At 39.2% G+C, this 24,931-nt stretch overlaps 1 protein-coding gene across 1 annotated transcript in view; it reads right to left on the reverse strand.

Moving 5' to 3' along the window:
* Window positions 1-5,618: 5,618 nt before the first annotated feature.
* OSTF1 (osteoclast stimulating factor 1) overlaps window positions 5,619-24,931 on the reverse strand; it is a 56,735-nt gene continuing 37,422 nt past the window's right edge. The window contains exons 4-10 of the mRNA XM_007969525.3: window positions 22,139-22,202; window positions 20,951-21,004; window positions 19,399-19,506; window positions 18,411-18,460; window positions 15,219-15,297; window positions 11,904-12,002; window positions 5,619-6,142 (exon numbers count right to left, since the gene is read on the reverse strand). Of these exons, the coding sequence (XP_007967716.1) occupies window positions 6,084-6,142; window positions 11,904-12,002; window positions 15,219-15,297; window positions 18,411-18,460; window positions 19,399-19,506; window positions 20,951-21,004; window positions 22,139-22,202 (513 nt within the window). The 3' untranslated portion in view covers window positions 5,619-6,083. The remainder of the gene's footprint in view (window positions 6,143-11,903; window positions 12,003-15,218; window positions 15,298-18,410; window positions 18,461-19,398; window positions 19,507-20,950; window positions 21,005-22,138; window positions 22,203-24,931) is intronic.

Genomic DNA, 24,931 nt, shown 5'->3' on the forward strand with positions numbered 1-24,931 from the left:
TGTGATCTGAGGCTCAAAAATCAGGTCATGGTCGAGGATCTCTAAGAAACTGATGCAGCAATGATACCTTGCTTCACACAAGGAGGAGCCGGTATCACCTGATCCTAATTTTGGGCATATCATGTGGACCAAGGGACCTGCTCAAAGTCACAGGCTCAGGATGACAGAGGACTGAATGCCAGCTTTCCCTGAACCCTGCTGTCAGGGTGACATGCCCCCTCTGAGAGCTTTCAGGGCCACACATTTCTCCAAAGTCATTTCTAGTTTCAGTCAATGACCAGCTTTGCGTGACTCTTCAAGCCAACCTGTGTCCAAACAGGCATCACACCCACATCTCATACTTACTGTTGCCATAAAGCATTTTCTTGCGGCCTCAGGAATTCCCCTTCTGAAATGGGTAGTAACAAAATATGCAATTTAGTTCTTTTTAGTTTGCCTTGTTGTTCAAAGTTAATGATGATTGTATGATACTTAACTTTTAAATGTCTTCAATTCTCTTTTTCTCATTGATGCTGTGAGACTAAATTCTTGAAGTTTAGATTTTATAGGGGAACCTATGAAGGTACAAAGTCTATTCATTTGAATAACAGTATTGTCTGAATTTTGAAGTCATGTAAGAGCAGGATAGTAATACCAAACACCTTTCTGATTTCAAATCATCATGTATCAAACATCAGACCCAGGGTCTATCAAGCCAGTCAAACCACTTGAAAGCAACAAGATGAAATTGAAACAGTGGCAGAGACATTCTCCCTACTTCATCTTTGAATTACTTTATTAACAATAACCAGGTCTTTTCCAGTTACATACCTCTTCCCTGTAACTCAAATAAAGTACATTTATACTGAAAAATTTGGCCAGGCACAGTGGCTCACGCCTGTAATCCCAGCACTTTGGGAGGCCGAGGCGGGTGGATCACTTGAGGTCAGGAGTTCGAGACCAGCCTGGCTAACATGGCAAAACCCCGTCTTTACTAAAAATACAAAAATTAGCCAGGGGTGATGGTACGCACCTGTAGTCCCAGCGACTCCGGAGGCTAAGGCAGGAGAATCGCTTGAACTCGGGAGGTGGAAGTTGCAGTGAGCTGAGATTGGTCACTGCACTCCAGCCTGGCGACAGAACAAGACTCCGTCTCAAAAAAAAAAAGAAAGAAAGAAAAAGAAAAATTCTACTATCACATATAAAGAAACCTAAATGACTGGAAAGCAACATCATTGTCCTCCACTGATTTTTTTTTTTTGAGACGGAGTCTTGCTCTGTTGCCCACGCTGGAGGATGGTGGCCCCATCTTGGCTCACTGCAAGCTCCGCCTCCGCCTCCCAAGTTCATGCCATTCTCCTGCCTCAGCCTCCCGAGTGGCTGGGACTATAGGCGCCCGTCACCTCACCCAGCTAATTTTTTGTATTTTTTAGTAGATACAGGGTTTCACACCGTGTTAGCCAGGATGGTCTTGATCTCTTGAGACCGCCCACCTCGGCCTCCCGAAGTGCTGGGATTACAGGCGTGAGCCACCGCGCCTGGCCCCTCCATTCCTCTTAAAGGATTTTTAAATACTTTAAAAATACTGCTCTTCAATATTGGTGGTGAAACTGCAAAACGTGTTGGCACACTCCTTTGTATAACACACATATCTGGCTTTAATGTAGACTTCCTTGTTCATGGTTATACCCAACTTGTTAAGCAACTGCTCGGTGGTAGAGTTTTTCAGGAACTAAGTCATTTGCATATATCATTTTATTTTATTTAATCCTTCGAACTCTAGGCAGTAGATACTACCACTTCCTCCAGTGCACAGCTAGGGAATCTGGGCGTTTAGGTAACCAGTCCCAGGTCACTCAGCAGAATCTGGCTTGAATCCAGACAGTGTGATTCCAAAGCTCATACACCTCACCACTTCTCGAAGCCTTCTACTGATTTCTGTCAGAACTACGGGTCATTAGAAAAGGGAACCATTTTTCCTTTAAGGCTCAGCCTCTTCACTCCTTGTCTTTTCTGTCCACTTTCCTTCCTGCTTCCTGTCAGGCTCTCTAATGCATACCTTTGGATTTCCTCAGTGTTCTTTTGCAGCCACAGCGAGGAACCTGGCCTCCCTTCGGCTCCCAGTTGCTCACAGTGCAAGCTCTGGAGAAAGGCTGAGCCTGCTGGGAAACCCAAGCCGCTGGCCACTGACAACAGACAGAGCAGCACTGCCTGGGAAGTGTGAGGTTACTTACCTCCATGCACACATCGAGCTCCCAGACTCAGGTAAGACCACATCCCCTGACCCTTCCAAGGGATGCATTTATTTTCATGGTTACACAGAAGTGAGGCTCTCAGATTCTGAGAACTGCTGAACTTAGCAATGTAAACTCAAAGCAAAGTGAATAGCTGCTGATCTAAGCTTTCCTTCTCTTATACTTACTCATACTCTAATGTGCACAGAGTAGGAAATTTTGGAAATCTGGGAGTAAAACCTGCTTCATTAAATCATGTTTCTTTAGGGTTACTGGGAACTAAAAGTTTTACAAAAATTTCTCTGGAAGCGCTTAGGGTCATTTTAAATAAATTATGAATTGATTAGCAGATATGCTGAATTTGTTAGATGCCCATATCAGGGCTTCCATTGGAAAGAAGCTGTTCTGTTTCTGCAGATTTTTCTGACAATGTGAATGATGACATCTGACTGTCGCAGCAGGCAAAAGCGCGTGGGTTCAGGAATCCCCCAGACCCGTGTGTCCACCTTCAAGCAGTGTGCACTTGAACCAGTTCTTTCACTTCTTCAAACCTCAGCGTCTCTGTAAAAAGTTGGGGCATTAACGTTCCTCGCCTAAGGTTACTGCGAAGATCAAATGACATCATGTCTGTGAAAATGTCTCGCACAGGCACTGACAGAGTAGACATTTCATAAATGGTAGTTGTATTTAATTTCATGTCATTTTAAGGGAGGGGCAGATGTAAAAGCTTGTTATTGAGAAATAAGGAAACAGAAGCCATAAATTTGTGGTCTGCAATTTTTCCTGCATATAAGAAAACTGTTCACCAAAGCTATATCTGCAAACAGGAATACCAGAATCTTTTATAATACTTCTCCCACTAAAACCTCAACTTTTAGTAATTGGACACTTCAAAGTTTGGCTATACAATCTTTTCCTGCTATGTGCATGTTTACAATATAAAAATCAAGACAAAAAATACACAGTCTGAGTCAACAGGGAACACAGATGATCAGATGTAAATGTTACTAACACAGCCTATCAGAAAAGAAATCATTTACAAAGATGATAAATATAGTGCTCACAATGAGAAAATTAGTAAATCAGAAACTCTACAGAGTAAAAAACATTTATGAAGAAGGCTTATGTGGAAAAATTACATTTCCATCTTTAGAATTACCTGCAAATTACCTAAAATTTCATTTTCAGCATTATTTCCTTTTTTTTGAGACAGAATTGCTCTCTGTTGACCAGGCTGGAGTGCAATGGCGCAATCTTGGTTCACTGCAACCTCCGCCTCCCGGGTTCAAGCAGTTCTCCTGCCTCAGCCTCCCAAATAGATGGGATTACAGGCACCTGCCACCATGCCCAGCTACTTTATATATACATATGTTTTTAGTAGAGACAGGGTTTCACCATGTTGGCCAGGCTGGTCTCGAACTCCTGACCTCAGGTGATCCTCCCGCCTCAGCCTCCCAAAGTGCTGGGATTACCGGCGTGAGCCAACCACGCCCAGTCTATTTCCAGTTTTTTTTAAGATTAATAAAATGGAGTCGCCATTGCTTTGTTCAACATTTCCCTTTGGGTAATAACATGATTAATCTACTGAAAAGAGGAGCCATAGGGGCTCAGAAAGAAATGAGGTAATACATGTCCGCCCAACAACAAAATGTGCAACAGAACAGCCCAGAAAGAAAACTGAAATGGGAACCCCTGCTAAGAATTTTTCTTTGCATGAGGCTCCTGGGCCTACAACTAAACAAGTATCGCACTGCCCAAGTAGCTGGAAGGCACTTCCTAAAGGGTGCAATCTCTAGAAAGGAGTTCAGGCCACAGTGACTGTCAGCAAGCTCAGATTACAGCAAAACCTCTGAAGTTATTTCCAAAACATAATCAAAGCTCTCTGCACAGTCAGAGCAGTGGCAAATTCCTAGAACTGATTTTTGTTGCTGAGTTCAGCACTAAACAATCTCTGAGAAAGCTCAGATTAGTCAGGCTGAACAAACAAGAAACAAACCAAAAAAATTTCCAGTAGAGTTTTAGCCACAACTAAATGAGTTGTCCTGTTTCACCAAAAATTCATGCACATAGCTAAGTACTCTCCTCATCTTCAAAAAAACTATAGTTGTCCAACTTTCTAAAATTCTCTTAAGTTTGCTAATGTTAAAAACAAGGATAGTGAAACCTCCACTATTCTATCCCTCAGATAAACAAATAATGTATCTAAAGCAAGTACATGGTATTTTGATAAACACTGTCTATAGCCACACAAGCTGTATTATTTCTGCCCATGTTTTAAAAATTAAGAATCTTTAGTTGAAATCCATCCCAATTACTCTGGCCCAAAGTACAGAAGAACAAAAAGTTACAGGGTTCTCTAAAAGCTTTTTGTTAAGAAACAAGCCCCATTTTAAAGAAAAATCTTAAAGGATCTATGGGAATAGATACAATTTCAGGAAGAATTTCATATCTTCAAGTTTATGTTTAAGAAGAAATACAACTGGTTACATCAAATTTAATAACATATTTAAGAATAAAATGCCCTCTTTCGCTGGTGCCAGAATTTGTGTTCATACTTTGTTGTCACTAGTGGTACAGATTCCCTTCTACTAAAATTTAGTTGGGGGTGTTTGAAAGACCTCAAATGGGCTTCTCTGGGTATCATTTCTCAAGGCTCCCACAGAGAGAAAAACCAAACAGTCACAGAATAAACTCTTATAGAGGCAGTTATTCATTTCCTGAGCTAACCCACTTCCTTCTTCACACATTTCCTTCTCTTCAACAACGTGTTTTTTGAAATTAGCACTGAAATCATGCAAAATATACTTTTGGACCCAGGGCCGGGATACCAGGCAAATTCTAATCCATATCATTTTTAATATCATCACTGTATTGATACCAAATTAGAATGCCAAAGAAGTGTCATATCAGTGGTACAGAAGGCTCCCTGCAATGTTAATTGTGTTTCAGCAAAAGAATCTGAATCGTTATGAACTAGATCCATACTGTGAGAAAACAAATGTTATTAAAAAAACTGAACGCAAAACATGTCACGGTTCCTGACTACTCCATATGGAAAGGTATGGCATCTAACATAAGGAAATAAATTTTTTTAACCTTTCAAATCTTAAAGAACCTCTAATGAGTTGCTGGGTTTCTCCACTCTAAATACAACCTTGGAGATAAAAACTGGAAGTCTCATAAATATTAAATTTACCTATTTTATTAGACATGCACCTTCTCAATGATTATTGTCTTGACTTTGATCAAAGCTGACACAAGAAGTTGAACTAACATGTGGCTCTCATTATTCTTCTGTGCTAATAAATATTAAATATAATTTAAAAAATAAAATCAGTTCTTACCTAAATATAAAAAGCTTTACTTAGTGACAACGAGTGATACCACAGAAACAGACAAAAGGAATAAAGTTTCTCAAAATGTTTATTTTTGTCAGAATAGCTGACAATTTTCTGTTAAGTATTTTGGTTTATTATTATAATAAGCATTTTTCCCCCTTAAAAAATCCATTCAAAATATTTCAACCGTTGAGGTAAAGCACTTTAACTAAAAAAAAAAAGAAAAAAAAAATCCTGATTTGTTTTAAAGAAAAAAAAAATCTTAAGATTCCTTTAACTTGATAAATAGAAATAATCTCTTCTTGTTCTACTCTGTTGAACACAAATGTATTTTATACAGCCAAGAATCCAGTCTCTTATTGGCAAGCCAAAGGTGGGAACAATTCATTTACACGTGCTACTCAAACACAGTGCAACACTGCCATGTTCATATATACTTTTCTTTATAGTTACCAACACTTTTCGGGCAAAGACAAAGTTTTGGAATGGCAAAAGCAACAGAAGTTTTAGATCTCAAAGCTCCAGAAAGGAATTAATCTGAGTCTTCATCATCGAGATAGTCCTCGGCATTGCTTAATGTTCGAACTGCATCTAAAAGAAAGAGGAGGGGAAAAAGCAAAACAGGGAAATTATAAACTGCTCAGATTTTATTTTTTTTCATTTTCAAAGCTCTTAAATTAGAATAGAATCTTCCATCTGACCCATGGATTGTACTTTCCCTGAGGATCTTTCTCTGCTTTAGATTTTCAGCCTAACTATTAAGTTTCTGTTGCCACAGAGGCTGACAATGTGTTGGTTCCATAGTCATGCAGAAGAGTTTTGGCCCTAGGTGCCATGCATCCATTTCCAACAGAAAGGCCCAGCCACAGGCACCATGACCAACATGACACACCACCATCAGCACTCCAGTCTGACAACTGCACTTCCAACGTTCTCTCCCAGTGACAGCCTGAGGTCTTTCCTAAAGGCAAGGTCAGGGGTTAGGAAGTTAACTACTGAAGGGAAAAAAGGAAAAGAAAGAATGAAAACAACGAAGCTTCAATTTCAATGTAGACAACACCGACAATAAAGCAAAAGGCTGAAATAGGGGGGAAAAGTTTTAAAATAGAAAGAGCTGGACCCCATCAAATGTTCAAGCAACCTTGAACAGGACTTGAAAAGAAGACATCTGATCTTTCACTGTCACCTCTTCAACTGTCTAGTCAAATTCCATAGCAACAGATTACCCCAAGTATAATTTTAGTGGGAAAAACAATGCAAACACAGGCACATTGTTGAAGTTCAATAAATATATGTCTCAGCACCCAGATCATCATGGTCTGTAAGTATCACATCTCTGAAGCTTATCATACATTTGACCAGTTCCGAGTATGGGGCAGGAAGTGTGAGAGATGGACCTAGAACCCTAGTCATGCCATAAAGTAAGGATCCTATAAAAGACAGCATCATGTGAAAGGGTCTGAGATTCAACTTAAAGAGGCCTCCACTAGCCAAAGATGGGCTATTGATAAAGCTACTAATTGGAATGGATTAAAGCACATAAATGCACCCCCAAAAAAACTCATTTTTCACCCTTTGGAGGATGACAGAGACCAGCTTATTTTTTAAAAACTCTTAAATAAATGGCAAAAATCCAGCATTTATCCCATCCTTGCTACATTAACTATTCCACTGTGTAACAAAACAATTGATGAGGGAAAACTTTTATGTTCCAGCTAATAGAAAGAAGTGATTTAATTAGAATATTATCATTTTGTGCTGTTTAGTAACAGATCTAGGCAATGATCATCAATGGATGTCACATCACAGGAAAAGTGACAACCAGGTATCATGTGCCCCTGATAAAAAAAAAAACACAATATTCTGTATGACCTATTATTCCTTCTACTCCCAAGAAAGAAACATGATTAGGTAGGTAGGCAGGTAGATACAGATGGACAGATTGATTGATTGACTGAACCTAAATTGGATCAAACCTTTAGCTAGATAGATAGATACATAGCTAGGTAGGTAGGTAAGTAGATGGATAGAACCTAAATTGCTTCAAACCTCTAGATAGATAGATAGATAGATAGATAGATAGATAGATAGATAGATAGATAGATAGACAGACAGACAAGATAGACAGACAGACAGACAAGATAGATAGACAGACAGATAGATGAAAGAATGAATCTAAACTGGATCAAACCTCTAAATCTAACACCAATTGACAAAAACTTAAAGGACAGAGGAACATGACAAATAACACCATGGGAATGTAGTCAGCAATGTCCAGAATGGGAAATTCAAGTGAGTTTACCCAGTTTCTTTAATTAATAAATAGTAAGGTTAAAAAGGGGGAAGAGGGGAGGGAAAGGAACTATTGCTTAAAAAATAAAGAGATATATCTACCAACCACAAACTGACCTTATGTGAATCCTGATGTAAATAAACCATAAGTAAATAAATAAGTAAAAACAAACAAAGATGTACGAGAAAATGGAAGTTTGGACAAGGACAAGATATTTGATGATATTAAGGAATTATTTTTTTAGGTATGCTAATGCTTTTTAAAAAAAAAAAAGTCTTCATGTTTACAGGTTTTGGAAAATGATTGTTAAGAAAAAGAAAAGGAGAAGGGATGATCAGTACAAGGGAGGTGGAAGTTGATTTATCTTGCAAGAGAGAGAAGGAAAGAACAGAGGTCTCTTTTCTGGATCTCATTCTGTCACCCAGGCTGCAGTGCAGTGGTGCAATCACGGCTCACTGCAGCCTCAACTTCCTGGACTCAAGCAATCCTCCCACCTCAGCCTCCCAAGTAGCTGAGGCTACAGGCGTGCACCACCACACTCAGCTAATTTTTAATTTTTTTTTGTAGAGATGTCATCTCACTATGTTGTCCAGGCTAGTCGTGAACTCCTGGATGCAAGCAGTCCTCCCTGCCTCCCAAAGTGCTGGGATTACAGGTGTGAGAAACCGCGCCTGGCCATGTTTCAGTGACTTCACACCAGCTTCCAAGCTACTGGAAGTCTCCAGGTTGACTCTGTTTTTCTCCACTCTCCTCAAGAGGAGTTCACAAGAACTGGGAGGAATATATTTTGTTCTCCCCCAAAACACACCCAGGAACTTCAGCACTTCATGTCAACTTGGTAAAACGTAGCTTTCTAAGCTAAAGCCTGAGAGACAAATAGGAAAACTCTTTCCCCTTCTACTTTGCTATCCTAAGGTCTGCCCATATTCTGTGTCCTCAGATGGTTACTTCTGTTCTTTATTTTATTCTCACTTCTCCTGTTAAAAAGGGAGGATGATTTGCCACGGTGCAGACTCTGACTGAGTGGTCCTCAAAAGACAGGAACAAGTCAGGCAAATAAATTATTTCTCCTTCTTTCCTTTCAGGAACTGTTCTGAGGCAGTTATCTCAGGAAACCTCTCACATGGTCAGGTGTTGTTTAATAAGCTGTATCTCTTCATAGCCCACCTCGGCGTAGCATGCATGGGAATGTATCTTCCTGCAGCACTGCCATCCTTCCCTGCTCACGTTCATTTTAACTCAATCCTATCACCCTGGGTTTACACATCTCAAATCAAGAACCAGCACTTAAGACCAACCAACAAACATACAGACAATAAATAAATGATGGAGAAATAAACACAGGCACACAGATGAATCTCACAGACATAATGTAAATGAAAAGAGGCCAGTCACAAAAAGTACATACTGTCTGATTCCATTTACATAAAATTCACAAACGGGCAGAACTAATCTATGGTGAGAGAAGCAGAAGACACTGAGGGAGGCATGTGGGAGGCATGAGGGTGGCATGTGTGAACTGTTCTCTAGCTTCATCTGGGTTGTGGTAAACAGGTGTAAAAAAATTCATCAAGCTGTATGCTTAAGATTTATGTACTTACTTAATGTAAATTATACTCAAATTTTTAAAAGTTGGAAAAAATTTTAAAGGGCTCAACTCTTGAGTATAACCCCCAGCCATATATCCTAGTTATCTTCCATAGTAACTACAACATGCGAATTTTTGTACCTATTAAAAAATCCACACTGTGCTTCTAAAAGTAGACAGCAACTCACACCTGTAATCCCAGCACTTTGGGAGGCCAAAGCAGGCAGATTGCTTGAGGTTAGGAGATCGAGATCAACCTGGATAAAGAGGTGAAACCCCATCTCTACTAAAAATACAAAAATTAGCCAGGTGTGGTGGCGCATGCCTGTAATCCCAGCTACTCAGGAGGCTGAGGCAGGAGAATCACTTGAGCCCGGGAGGCGGAGGTTGCAGTGAACTGAGATCGGTCACTTCACTCCAGCATGGGTGACAGAGTGAGACTGTCTCAAAAAAAAAAAAAAGGACAACAATATCAGAATATACCTCTTCCAACTTAAGAGCTCATGCTGACAATTGACTCTATGGCCAAATAGTCCAAACCTATTCCAATGAGGATCAATATACAAATTACAGCTTTTTTTTTTTTTTTAACTGTATAACTGGGGAAATGAAGCAAGAAAAAACATTTTAAAAGTAACATGAAAATTGAAATATAAAAACTCATTTCTTGGCTCTGTCTGCCAGGCCCTAAGATTACCTCATTAATGAATCCATTACCTAATCAGTTCAAATTTAGGAAGGTAGACTAAACACACTTGGGGTACACAGAGAAAAGAGTACCTGCCTCCCAGCCCTGTTCTACAAAGGCTGCAGAAAGGCTCATCACCTGCTTCCCTCAACTCAAACCACTCCTGAGTAAGGCTTCTGGGTAAGCTCTCTGGGGTCTAAGAAAGTTTGGTATATGCCTTGTCTGTCAAAATGGAGCTCATAGCATGCATGAGACTCTGGTACCTTCAGGTCATAAGAAGCCTTACTCTTTGGTCAGGACAGGCTAAGGGTAGCCACATAACAGGAAGTCAGTGGCAGAGAAAGGAAGTTAGGCCAGAGTCCTACTTCCTGACCCAATCAAGGCAGCAAGGAGTAAGAGGTCGACCTCAAGCAGAAGTATGTCTCTCGCACAGTTGCAAATATGGCTTCTCAATCATAATGTAGCTGGGGAGCACCAGCTCAGCTGATACTTTCTCATTCCCTTAGGAGAACCCATCTCCATCTATCCACGAGGAATTACTTTAAAGAAAGGCTTGCACTGCCAGTGAGCTCTCATGGCTTAATTAAGGAATACCAACTGATTAACAGTTTACACTATATTCAAACTGAAGTTAAAAAAAAGAAAAGAAATCTGGAACAAAGACATATCTGGAATAAAGAAAAAAGGAGGCCGGGCACCTTTTGGTGGCTCTCGCCTGTAATCCCAGTGCTTTGGGAGGCTGAGGCGGGAGGATGGCTTGAGTCCACAAGTTCGAGATCAACCTGGACACCATGGCAAGACCCCTATCTTTACATTTAAAAAAAGCTGAGCATGATGACACATGCCTGTAGTCCCATCTTCTCAGGAAGCTGAGATGGGAGGATCACTTGATCCCAGGAGTTTGAGGTTGCAGTGAGCTACGATTGCACCCCTGCACTCCAGGCTGGGCAACAGAGCAAGACTCCATCTAAAAAAATAATAATAATGCACACCTAAACTCTATTTTTAAAAACCACCCATAGTACTATGAATAAAGTCCAAAATATTTAGCAAGGTCTAGAATAATTTTGATTATATTTTATTGATATCCTCATTTAAAATAGAAACAAAATATAATCATGGAGCTATCAAATATGATTTTTAAAAATATTTAGTGATAATCACTCATAAATACATATTGAAATGGGGGAATGAAGACAATCGTTCTCTGAAAAGGACTGTAATGGAAAGCAAGGTGATTAGAACTTGACTGCAAGGAATAAAAGAAACACAAAATAAAGGTAAAAGATTATGTTTCTCGTCTAATTTCTGTTTAATTGAGGGTATCCTATTTTGGGGGTTCTGATTAAGATCAAGGATATAGAAACAAACTTTAGAATCACCTGAAGAGTTTGTTTCTTTGTTTGTTTGTTTGTTTTTAAGATATGGTCTTGCTCTCACCAGGCTGGAATGCAGTGGTATGATCACAGCTCACTGCAGCCTCAACCTCCCAGGGCTCAAGTGATCCCCCAGCTCAGCCTCCTGAGTAGCTGGGACTACAGACCCACACCACGATATCTGGGTAATTTTTTATACTTTTTGTAGAGATGGGGTCTCACTTTGTTGCTCAGGCTGGTCTCCAACTCCTGGGCTCAAGTGAACCTCCTGCCTTGGCCTCCCAAAGTGCTGGGATTACAGGCATAAGCCACTGCACTCGGCTGAGTTTATTTCTTTTGCACAATTCTAAGTTAATAAATCTCAGTTGTGGGGCACCAGAGAAGAAAGAAGGGTTTAAAACAAATACCTGTTCCCTGTTTCTTTTTCAGGAGAGATGCACAGGCAGCATTGGTAGCCATGTCGAAGGCCAGCTTCTTCTCATTGTTTCTTAAGTCTGTTCTAGCACCTTCCCAACACAAGAAAAATCAATTAGTGTCTTTGAAGACTATACAGTAGTAGCCAATCCTGTCTCCCCATAGCTAACCACTTTTGGCAAAACAAACTAGTGAACAACTCTGGCCCAGAAGTAAACGTTCTCAAAACAACAAACTTTCTCATGCAGTATATTTGGCATCTTTAATCAGGAAGCTTGTTGCTGCACCTGTGATAACAATTAATTCCGAGCCTTTCCCTTCGAGTCCCTTTAGAATTGCATGTGAACTTTGCAGTGAGGAGTTTATGGTCCCTGTGGAGCTTAACTTCAATGAGCCCTTTGCTTCCCCTTTTGCTCAAGAGGGTCTTTAGAAAAGACCAAGTGGGTAGTGCTTGAGGGGATTAATATTTTATATCTGTAAGTAGGTTCTCATGCAAATTAGCAGAATAGCAACACATAAAACCAAGAGGCAATTCATTATTCCCATAAGCCATCTTCTACCCACTTTTCCTTTGCCTTTATTGTGTTCAAAGTTACATCAGAATTCATAAATACATTTGCATTGTTAAGGATTCAGAAATACAAATGTATGCTGAACAAAAGCACAAGTCCCATTTCATCCCTTCATCTTCTACCTACTCCTAAGGTAACTATTCTTAACAAGTGGGCGTGAGTTCTTATCTCCCTTATTTGCATCAATGCATTCATACACATATTGATATAGACACAAAATCATACTACACGTATTGGTCTGTAATTTCATGTTTTTAAAACTTAATGTCTAATGGTACTGTTTTCTTAGCAATACATATATTTGTAACTCAACCATTTAAGTATTCCATTTTGTGGATGCTCCAAAATTTAATTACTCCTGTATTGATGGGTACTTAGGCTACTCCTAATTTTCATTGTCTCAAACACTCCAGTGAACATCCTTGAACCACATCTTTGTTTACATGAATTTCTGAAGAATGATTTACTAAAAGTGGTATTGGAAAGTAAGGCTAAGTCCATTTTAAATTCTGCCAGCTACTGCCAGATTGCTTTTCATACTAGTGTCTAATGATCCTCTGAATTTATGTGGTATCAGCTGTAATATCTCCTTTTTCATCTCTGATTTTAAGATTGCTTTCCAAGAAGGCTTTAGGCCAAGCATGGTGGCTCACGCCTGTAATCTCAGCACTTTGGGAGGCCAAGGTGGGTGGATCATTTGAGGTCAGGAGTTCAAGACCAGCCTGGCCAATATGGCCCATCTCTACTAAAAATACAAAAATTAGCCAAGCATTGGTGGCGCATGCCTGTAATCCCAGCTACTTGGGAGACTGAGGCATGAGAATCACTTGAACCCGGGAGGCGGAGACTGCAATGAGCCAAGATTGCACCACTGCACTCCAACCTGGGCAATAGAGCTAGACTCAGTCTCAGAAAAACCAAAAACCAAAAATAGAAGGCGTTATCAGTTCATACTTTCTGCCACAGTGTAGGAAAGTGTCAGGATTTTTTGCAACCACTTCCCCTTCAATAAACAAAAATAGGCCAACACAGTAGCTCATCACGCCTGTAATCCCAGCACTTTGGGAGGCTGAGGCAGGCAGATCGCTTGTGTTCAGGAGTTTAAGACCACACTGGGTAACATGGCGAAACTCTGTCTCTACAAAAATTAGCCATGTGTGGTGGTGCACATTTGTAATTTCAGCTACTCGGGAGGCTGAGGTGGGAGAATCACTCGAACCCCAGGAGGCAGAGGTTGCAGTGAGCCGAGATCATGCCACTGCATTCCAGTCTGGGCCACAGAGTGAGACCAAGTTTCAAAAAAAAAAAAAGAAAGAAAGAAAGAAGTGTCCCCAAATTTAAAGGCACAGAAATATTGCATCAAGAAAAAAAAATAGTATGTTTAATTAGTAATATAATGATCTTGTGTCAAAATCTTTCTCCTAAGCAGATCATTCTATTCACAGTAGGGTTACATAAGAAACCTCATTCTCTCAGTGTGCTACAGGTCAAAAACTCCTGAGGGTTAACAGTTCTGTGACTAATCATATATTGTATTACACTTCAGAGCTCATAGACATGATTTCTATCAGAACAGGAAATATTCAGAGAGTGATGATAGAGAAGAAACACAACCATTTCCTGGATCCCTTTAGATGAGCACTAATAGGAATATAATGTGATCCACATATATAATTTTTAATTTTCTAATAGCCACATTTGCAAAATGTGAAATTAATTTTAATTATATATTTTATTTAACCCGGCATATCTGAAATGTTATCATTTCAACACATAACCAACATGAAAATTACTGTGATGTTTTACTTTTTGTTTCACTACGTCTTTGAAATCTGGTATGCATTTTACACTTACAGCACATCTCAATTCAGATAGCCTCATTTAAAGGGCTCAGTTGTGCACGTGGCTAGTGGCTGCCATATTAGACATCAAAGTCCTCAGCAAACCCTTCGCAGGGCCCTAGAGTGATCCTCACAGTGTCTGGCCTTTTAGACCTGGAGCTTACCTCACCAGCATACTTAAAATCTAAACCATTCCTATCATATATCCCACAATATTGCTCTGAGGATCCCTAATAAGGGTAATTCCATGACAAGTGTCTTGGGGACTCAAGCATCCTACATGATAGGCTTCTGGACTAGGGTATAGTATGGGTGGTCTGCCTGGCCTTCTCTAAGAGTAAACTAATATTTGCGGGACAAATGGATAAAAGGATAGTCGGTTTATAACTTCACGGTTTCCCCTGACTTATAAAAACAGGGGATCAAGATATCCTCTCTCGTTCACTTTACACCTAGCACCTGCTCAGCTCAAAGCAGGACATTGCAGCCACATCATTCTTGTTTATCCATCAAGACTTCCCTGTGAGAACCGGGGCCTCAGCAACTTTACTTATACAGCTTTCTCAGACAGGATCTCCCCAACACGTGTGTACACACACATTCTTTGTTTCTAAGGCTCTATAATCCTGCAGAAATGTACAGTACAGTTCTTACTAAAAGTAATATATGTAATGTTAAAGCTTGCCATGGTTTTAGTTTATATTAAAAACTAACACAAACCAACACCCAATAATTTCATTTTATCATAACTACTCCACGATACACAGGCAGAGCAAAGGTTAAACCCTATTCTGAAATAAGACTATTATTCTTCCTACCATTTCAAATGGCATAATTTGATATAGACTATTTTTCAGGGCAAGCAAAGACCAGATAAACTCAGCACAGACTTTACCTTTTGCCAGAAGCAACTGGACAATATCTGCATAACCCTTCCAGGCAGCAGCATGCAAAGCTGTGTCTCCCAACTTGTTCTATAGTGATAAAAAGAGAAAGTACCATATGAAAGTACATGCTAATTTAGGTTTAACCCAATTAAACCTAAAATGGGAATGAAGTTATAGAATTCCAAAGAGAAAAGGAAAGGAGACTCAAGAGATGGGAGAGGAGTCATTTTTGGGAGACGGAATTGGACGGAGGAGTACAAGCTGACCTGGTGGAGCACGAGCTGAAAAGCAGATGCCTGCAGAGGGAGACCCAGGAGGAAGCAAGCAGATTTGAACATGCAGAAACTTGGCAAAAATGAGGAACTGGAGATTCCTGGAGGTGTTAGGGCAGATATGAGGCATTGGTGGGAAAACAGAGATACTGGTTAAAAGTACTCATAAAAAGTAGAATCTCAGAACCTCTTCCCCTTCTCTTGCTGCCGGATGACCCAATAATGACGACAGATTTACTTGTTAATAAAGTAATCTGATAGTTTCCAAGTTCATGAACATTAGGTACAAGAGAAGGTAGCAAAAGGCCAAAAACTAAAAGCTGAAGGTTAGGTAAAAAACCTACAGACTGAACAGTAAGACCCCTCTCTGAGGTACCTTTATGTACCCCACTGCCCAGTGTGCACACACCCCCAGGCAGGAGACTGGAGGGTTCCTCTGGTGAAGCAGTGCAGTCCCATGTGCAGGGGAGAGAAGGAGTGTACTTTCATTAGCATTTGGGTGTCACCTAGCGAAATAGCCAGGACCTCACCAGATCGCCCTGTGGAGGAGCCCACCAGCCAGCAGACCTCACCAAGCACACACAGCTTCCAATCACACTTAAAAATGAATGGATAAGGGCCAGGCATGGTGGCTCATGCCTGTAATCCCAGCACTTTGGGAGACCAAGGAGGGCAGATGACCTGAAGTCGGGAGTTTGAGACCAGCCTGGCCAACATGGTGAAAGCCCGTCTCTACTAAAAACACAAAAATTAGCCAGGCCCGGTGGCACAGGCCTGTAGTCTCAGGTACTTGGGAGGCTGAGGCAGGAGAAGAGCTTGAACCCGGGAGGCAGAGGTTGCAGTGAGCTGAGATTGCGCCACTATACTCTAGCCTGGATAACAGAGCGAGACTCTATCTCAAATTTAAAAAATAATAATGAATGGATAGATAACGACATCAAGTGTTCATGGAAAGCCTACAGTATTTTAGGAAAGACCAAAACAAACAAAATAAATGGATCTCAAAGGGAAAAAACACAGTACAGTGAATAGCCAAAAAATACAGTTTGAAAAGTTATAAATATTATATCAGCAAGATACAAGATCATATTGTGTCATGAAACAAGAAAAAGAAAGATACTACATAAAAGTAACAATCAGAGTAAAATAAGAGCTTATAACAAATTCTAATAACGGCCCCCAAGGTTCCTGGCCCCCTGTATAGGCCCCCTCCTCTTGACTGCGAGTGAAAGCAGTGAATGTAATAGGCTATCACTCCTGTAATTAGGTTTCTAGTCAGCGGATGCTGAGTTCATCAAAAGGGACATTATCCCAGGTGGGCCTGACCTAACCAGGTGGGCCCTTAAAAACTAAAACCGATGAAGCAGCAGACAGACAATCTCCTTCTGGCCTTGAGGAAGAAAGCAAGCAGCCATACTGTGAGCTGTCTACAGAGAGGGGCGGCCTCTAAAAGCTGAGGGCCTCAGTAGCACTACAGACACAAGAAAATCAATTCTTCCAACAACCTAAATACACTTGGAAGCAGACCCCAAGCTCCAGATGAGAATCCAGCTCCAGCCAATACCTTGATTTCCACCTGGGAGACCCTGAGCAGAGAACGCAGCTATGCCATGCCCAGAATTCTGACGTACAGAAAGTAGAAGCTGCTAAGCCTATGGTTGTTTGCTAGGCAGCAATAGAAAACTAATACAGAACTCTGGGGAATTAAAAAGATAACCAAAATAAAACAAAGGTGAGAATATCTCTGGGAAAAATTAAGAAAACTGAAGGTTCAATCCAAGAAGTCCAACATCCTACTAATCAGGCATTCCAGAACAAAAAGAACAAAGAAGGGTCAGATAAAAACTCTAAAAGAAATAATACAAGATAATTTTCCAGGCTGAAAGAACTCATCATAATCATTGGGAAGAGATGAACGCTAAGGCACATAATCATAAAATGTTAAAACACCAACAAAAAAGTAAATACTGTTAGCAAGAGAAAAAGCAGATCACACATAAAAGAAGGGGAATCAAAATGGCACCAAACCTCTCAACAGCAACCCTGGAAACAAGAATGCCACAGGGCCATGCCTTCAAAATTCTGAGGGAAACTGTTTTTGACCTAGACTTCTGATCAGTCAAATAATCAATCCCAAGCTTCTCTTTCTCAGGAATCTACTTGAAGATGTTCTCTGACAAAAGAAAGACAAGGGATCCAGAAAAATGAAGATGCAACATGGCAGAGAACGCAAGGGGTTCCCTGGAAGACAGCAAAGGGCCACAGGGACCAAGTTGCTCAGTCTGGAGAATGATGGAGAACTTCAGGAAGTATGAGTCCAGGGAGAAAAAAGAAAGCTGTTGATTATCTTACGCATTTTGGAAAAGCATTATATGTCAGGACTGTATAAAACAGTAGAGAAGTCACAGTGAGATAACAAAAAATGAGTTTTAAAAAGTCAGTAAGTACAGAAACAAAAAAAAAAAGGTTATATAAGCAGTGAACACTATTTAGACACCCATAATAAAGTAAACATCATATAGTAATATAACCAAAAACTGTGATGAAGTGCATTGAGGAGCAGAGGACAGGCTGGGTGCTGGGGTGCTGAAAGATGAGAGCTGGGGCAGTGACAAGCTTAACCCTTCACATACCCAACAGGAGGCCAAAGTACACATGAAGATAACGCACGGAGAGATAGCTCCATCAGCCTATTCCTTGGTAAGACAAAGGTAAGTACAAAAAGAAAAAGCTAAAAGCTGAAAGTGACATCTGAGGAGGAGTGGGTTTGGCACTTGGGGCTGTAGACAATTTGAATTTTAGTGCAATTATAATTTTTAAATTATGCACTTGCGGTATTTTGACAATACTTCACATGCCCGTAAGTTGCTCTGTACTAAAGAGAACAAGCAGGTATGTGTTAAACAATTTTCAGATAAGCAATCTTACCTGCTGGTTCAGTTCAATATTTGGTTGAGTAAATAGCATTTCTACTATATCTGAAATTCAAAGAGAAAAGATACTTTTTAAGAATTAAAATTAGAAGCCTGACAAATCTAGGTACAATAATTTTACAAAAGCGAGATTCTTTAGAAGAACCTTCAAGAAAATGTTAACACATTTTCTAAAATTTATAAAATAGAAAAACTTAAGAATCTAAAAAGTGGAATTATTTAGAAAAATACACTTTTTCTAATAGTTTTGGCTTTTGCATTTTCATATGACACAGGAATATTTTTACATTCATTATAATACTTTTCATTCATATAATTAACATGTTTATTAGTTGAAATAAGATAAGCTTCTTTTTAGGAGACAGTTACAAATTTTCCTTTGGCACTGCTATTTAATTTGTTGAGATCTTCATTTCTTATTGTTGTTGAGTTTATTTCCTTTGTTATAGAGAGACGTCGAAAAGCAGTGGGTAATACATTTTTGGCCAGGAAAAAATACATCTAAAAATTCACTTTGCATTATTATTGATTATAACAGAAAAAGTATCAATGGAATCGCTAACTTAGACAAATGTTGGCTTTCTCTTGAATCTAATAGTTTGCATGAAACTTAAAATGCAAATCATAAAAGCAGACCTTGTGAAAAGCTAAGCTAGGGAGCCAATTCTGATCTTTTCTTCTGTAAGATTAGACAGCGGTTTTGTTTTGATATTACTGCTGTTTTCCAGTAACCTTTCTAAGCCTGAGAGAGGAAAGGAAGTGTCCAGTCTTTCAAGCGAGAGGGGCCCATGCGGAGAGACTGGCTGACCACACTCTACCCACTGTTCTACAGAGCTTCCAGGAACAAGGCTTTTGGCCGCTGTTCTAAAGGATTCAAAAACAATAGCCAATGCTTTTTCTTTCTCGTTTTTTGTACATCTGGCTCCCGTAGGTGAAACATATTTTCAGCAGCATAGAAACATATAACAAACAAAATGGAATACCTTTGTGACCCCCGTGGCAAGCCCAGTACAAGGCAGTGCTTCCAGCTTTGTCTAAGCCATTAACACCCACTCTGTTGTCCAAACACTCTCTCAACCAGCTCAAGTTGCCTGAAAGAATTTTACATTTACAAAAACACAAGGAAAAAAGCTTTCACTTTTTATTTTGCTTTTAAATAAATTTCGTTGTTTCATTCTGCACAAATTTCCATTTGCAATGGATTAATCAGTAAGTAGTAAATTAAGACCTGCCCATTAATGCATTTATTATAGTACATTTTGACTTCCAGCTTATTAATGGAAAGTATTAACATCAATGTTTCTAATGATAGGTTAATGGGAAGAGTTGCCTAAATGGGTATACTTAAGGTATTCCTATTCTGTTAAAAAATATATGTGTGTGTGTGTGTGTGTGTATACATATATTATTTTTTCTTTGTGAAATTCTGGAAATTGAGGAACAATCAATCAAACCTAAGAACAAGCAGATACTATTCATATTCATATTTACAATGCATCTTCAGTTCCTATAAGAAAGGCTAAATAATCTACTCAAAGCTGCTGCTCTTATATGCTAAACTATAACTATTAATTTAAAATCCTCAGGCTAATGTCCCAAGTATCTAACATACAAAGAATTTTTAAAATGTCAGTTTACTCCTTTTACTTTTTCACAATCCTAACCAGTAATTTCCTTGTGTACATTCAGATTTCCAAAACATCTAAAAATTGAATGAAATGGAGCTCACTGAGGCTTTACAAAAACTCCCCATTATCTATAGCAGGGTTTCTTGGCAGCAACCCCACTGGCATTTGGGGTTGGATTTATTGTGGGGGTGCTGTGTGCTATAGGATGTGTGGCAATAACCCCTGCCTCTCCTCAAAAGATGCCAGTAACATCCCTCCAGTCATGACAGTCAACACGTCTCCAGATATTGCCAAATATCCTCAGGGTTTGTGAAAGAGGAATCACCCCTAGCTGAGGACTACTGATCTACAGAATAAAGCCCAAGACAAGATTGATAGTTGTTTGGTCAAGGATCCTCCCCAGGTTCATCCCTGTTGTTATGCCCTCCCTGGCCAAGTGGTCACCACACCAACGCTCTCCTAAATGCTGTACCCACCAGACCCTTCCATTCTCCTGCCCTCCAGTTACTCACCCTGGCCTCTACAGCCTGTTAAACATATTTTAATTGCTGTACTTATCATACCATATTTTAATGATCTGTTACATCTCTCTCTCCCCTGCCAGATGTTGAGCTTTGGAAGTCACAGACCATGTCTTTCGACTTGCGTCTCCCCACAACAGTGTTTCTTGACTGACATTTTAAAATTAAAATCACACTTCTCTAGGGTAATAGATGTTGAGACATACTGTCTCTGGGGAAGGCAGGGATGTAACTGAGAAGGTGCAAAGGGAACTTTATAGGATGGTAGAAATGTTCCAGATCTTGATCTGAGTGTTGGTTACATGGGTGTATGCATTTGTCAAAACGAATTGAAATCCATGCATTTTACTGTACTGTATACCTCAGTCAAAAACAATCACACCTACCTCTTTTTGCTGCTTCATGCAATGGATTGTCAATAGATTCTGCCTGCTCAGCCACTAGATTGAAAATAAAAAGTGTTAGCCCAATGTTGAATTGCCACACAAATGATTTACTGAAGCCACTCATTCACCACAGTCCCCCAGCTTCAGGAGTACCAGGGCCTTCAACACAGTTTCCTTTACTTAATGTGGATAAAAAGTAACAGAAAATCAAATGGATAGTTCTTGCATTAAATGAAGCTGAATTATGTGTTAAGGGAAAGGAAGCCAGGCAATAACGCAATAACATAGTAATTAACTGGAAGTATAAACAAAAACAAACAAACCTGCATACCTGAGTTGAATGCATACTTGATATTACTCAAGTATTCAATAAACAAAGCACAAAAATGCAAAAGAAAGCATTTGATGTTCATTTTTACATTTTGTAGATCACTCTGCTTTAAAGATGCCTAGAAGTAATTTTGAGTCTCTTGTGTGTATTTATGTAGGAGTGGGTGGCGGGGGGAATATTTTGCTTCCTGTATTCAGAAAGAACAATCAGCATAGCTACCTGCCTCTAAAAGAAGGTGTGTTCACTGCTGTCCTAGAATCAGTAGGGAGTGTTATTAGGAAATGGAAGAAAAAGGATTAAAACTCAGGAGCCTTGTTTATCAATTCTGTGCTCTTTTGACTTTATTCTGCTGACAACTAAATAAGTGTTTTGTCCATTTGTCCCACTTCCAGCTAGAAGCAGCTTCAAGGCGGGAGCCGTCTCTCCTCTCTCAAGGTCCCCAAACTGCCATGATAAGCATTTAATGAACGTCACTGCCCCGAACATGAATTAACAAGGTCGTGTTACTCCATCACAAAAGAAAGGGCTAGTCTAAGAAACGATCTGCAAGATTGAGTTTATCAGCATTAAAAACAATTGTTTTAAGAGCTGAAGAAAGTAAAACCATAAGCGTTTCCTGGGAAACCTTGGGTTAAGAATGCTACAATGCTTTCTCTTAGGCCACACAGTCAGGCTCAAGCACATCTGGTGGTCATGACCAGTTTATTAACAGGAGGCTCATGGAATGGAAAATGTACGAGACTGACAGTGACTCCATTGCCTTCTCAGCCACAGCAGCAAGCAGAAAAGCCTCAAGAACCAAAAAAATTCCAAGTGAACGAAGAATAGCTGAAGTAAAACCACTCAGCAACACTTACCATAGTTGCTTGGAATTAGTCCAGTCCTGCCTTTGGAGGTGCCTTTCCACCAGTTGGTATCACTCTGGTAAAAGAAAAGTTAAATTAAGCGGTGTGAAATCCAGACTGCATTCATTCACTTTTCAAATTATTTGGCTCCTAGGGAGTACCTGTTGTACAAAATGTCCGTCAACCCCACCCACACTGTCAAGTTTCCTCACAGCCTAGCTGTGGGTGTCGGTCTCCCTTACCACTAAGTTACAAATAAACATGCATCTGCCTGCAACAAATGGAATACGTTTCATGACAGAGTCCCAACAAACAAACAAATCAGAAATGATATGAAACAGAAGAAAACAAATTACGCTAGTTTAGACTAGCTATATGATTTTGTGTCCACAGTTTCATTTCTCTTAGCTCCGAGATAATATTTTTTATGGGGGAGGAAGTTCTAAAGATCTCTTTATATTATCTTCATTTTGGGGGTAACTTTTTACTATAGAAAAATTTAAACTTATAAAAAAATAGAACAATGTAATGACCTTATATATACCCATTTCCCAACTGCACAAATCATTTCTTAATGATCAATATTGTTTCATATATGCCCCCACGACCGACCTCCCCTCCTGGATTATTTTAAAATAAATTCTAGACATCATATTATTTCATTTGTAAATATTTCAGTATGTATCTCGGAAAGATATATACTTTTTGAAAGGCAATTATAATGCCATTATCACAGCTTAAAAGTTTTTTCCAACAATAATTCCTTAATATCATCAAATATCCAGGTCAATACTCAAATTTCCCAACTGCCCCATAATTTGGGATTCAAATAAGGGCTATACAATATGATTGATTTGCCTTTTAAGTATCTTTTAATCTAAAGGTTGTCTCTCCATTCTTTTTTATCTCTTAAAAATATATTTGTTGAAGAATCCAGTTGGTTTGCCCTGTAGTTTCAACCTCTATGGATTTTGCCTGTTGTATCCCTGTGTTATCATTAAACATGTTCCTCTGTTCCCTGCATTGCCCATAAATTGGTCATTCGTTCTAGAGGTTTAATTAGATTCAGCTTCGATGTTTTTTGGCAAAGCTATTTCCTAGGCAGTACTGATTTCTCCCATTGGGAAACGCGTACTATCTAGTCGGCTTCTTTTCATAATGTTAGTAGCCTTTGATGATCATTGTCTAGATCCACTATTTCCTGGGGGCTGCAAGATGGTGACATGCTAATTCTATCATTCCTTCTTCATTGAAATAATCTGAATACCTCTTCAAACAAAAACTTCCTCATCAACTCTCAGGTTGCCCAGATAAGAAATTCATAAAGAAAACACAGAATAAATGGGGATTCTTCCCCTTAACGGTTGTCAGAATAAAAACCTGGTTTCCCAGCATTCTCTCATGCTGACCAATGAGATTTGTTCAGAAGTAACATTAGGAACTCATAAATTTAAATGTATTGAATGTGTTTCAATTCTTGGAAGTTGTTGCCCTAATTGATGCTCAAATTGTCCTATCTTTGGCCAGTGGGAGTCTCTTCAAGTTAGCTCCCAAGTCCTTTCATTATGACCCTACTGTCTTTGGGAGCTTCCATGGTTTCTAATAAGAGGATGTTCTGGGTTTATCTTGTACCTCTGCTGTCCCTGACTTGGTACTAGCTATTTCTCAAAGAAGCCTGTTCGTTTCAATGGAAAATAACATATTATTATTGGGTTGGTCATTTTTCCTAGGCCCTTTCAAAGAACACAGCAGGGAATATTTTCGTTTTATTTTAGATAAAATACAATGTGATCCTTCCAATTCAGATGAAGGAATACAGAGCTTTTCTTAAATTGTCATTAATCTTACATCTGCGTATCCTTTTCGCCATGCTGAAAATCTGTTAGCAACATCACCGACCTAATGACTCATTTGCTCTAAACCACAATACACATGCAACAATCTCAGACTTAGCAATACCAACATTTCCCTAACAAGGGCATGATTTAAATCAATTTACCCTTTTTTGGCCAGTACCTTTTGTCCTTCATATATATATATGTCCTTCATAAATATATTCTTCATATATATGTCCTTCATATATATATTCTTCATATATATATATCCATATTCTACTATGGATGTTCAGTCAAATTGCTGAGTTTTAAACTTGGAATATTTCCTCTCTATGTGGTTATGTCAATTACCAGGGTACAATTAAGTTCATTTGATTCATTCTGCTTTTAATTTTTAGGGATTGCTTTTTATTCCAATTTTTAACTATGTCAAGGTTTACATCAGTTCAAAGTCAAATCCACAAAACAAGGTATAATTTTCCAAAAAGTCTATCTTCCATCTATGTCCATTATGCCCTATTTCCCTCCCTCCACCTAGAGAAAGGATATTTACTCTTCATAGAATAAAACTAAATTTTACTTCGCAACTCATCTTTCAATTTTTTATTTGAAATTGAGAAAAACAAGTGTCAGCGTGTGTGTGTGTGTGTACACATACACTCTCACCCTTTCCTAGAAAAGTGAGGATATACTATCTACATTTTCTCACTTTGCTTTATTTCCACTTAAATTACTTCATAATAGCATATAGAGATATAACCCCATTTCTTTCTATAGCTGCATAATATTCTGTTTGTGGACAGACCAAAGCTTACTGAACTATTTTCCTATTGATGGAAATAAGGGCTATTTTCAATCTTATGCTACTATCAATTGCGCTAAAATGAACAGACTTGTACATATGTATTTCTATGTACATATACATTTAAATAACTTACAATGTTATAGCTACATAAAACAGTCTTTATAT

This window comes from Chlorocebus sabaeus, chromosome 12, assembly GCF_047675955.1.
Source record: "Chlorocebus sabaeus isolate Y175 chromosome 12, mChlSab1.0.hap1, whole genome shotgun sequence".
In the NCBI taxonomy this organism is placed as follows: domain Eukaryota; kingdom Metazoa; phylum Chordata; class Mammalia; order Primates; family Cercopithecidae; genus Chlorocebus; species Chlorocebus sabaeus.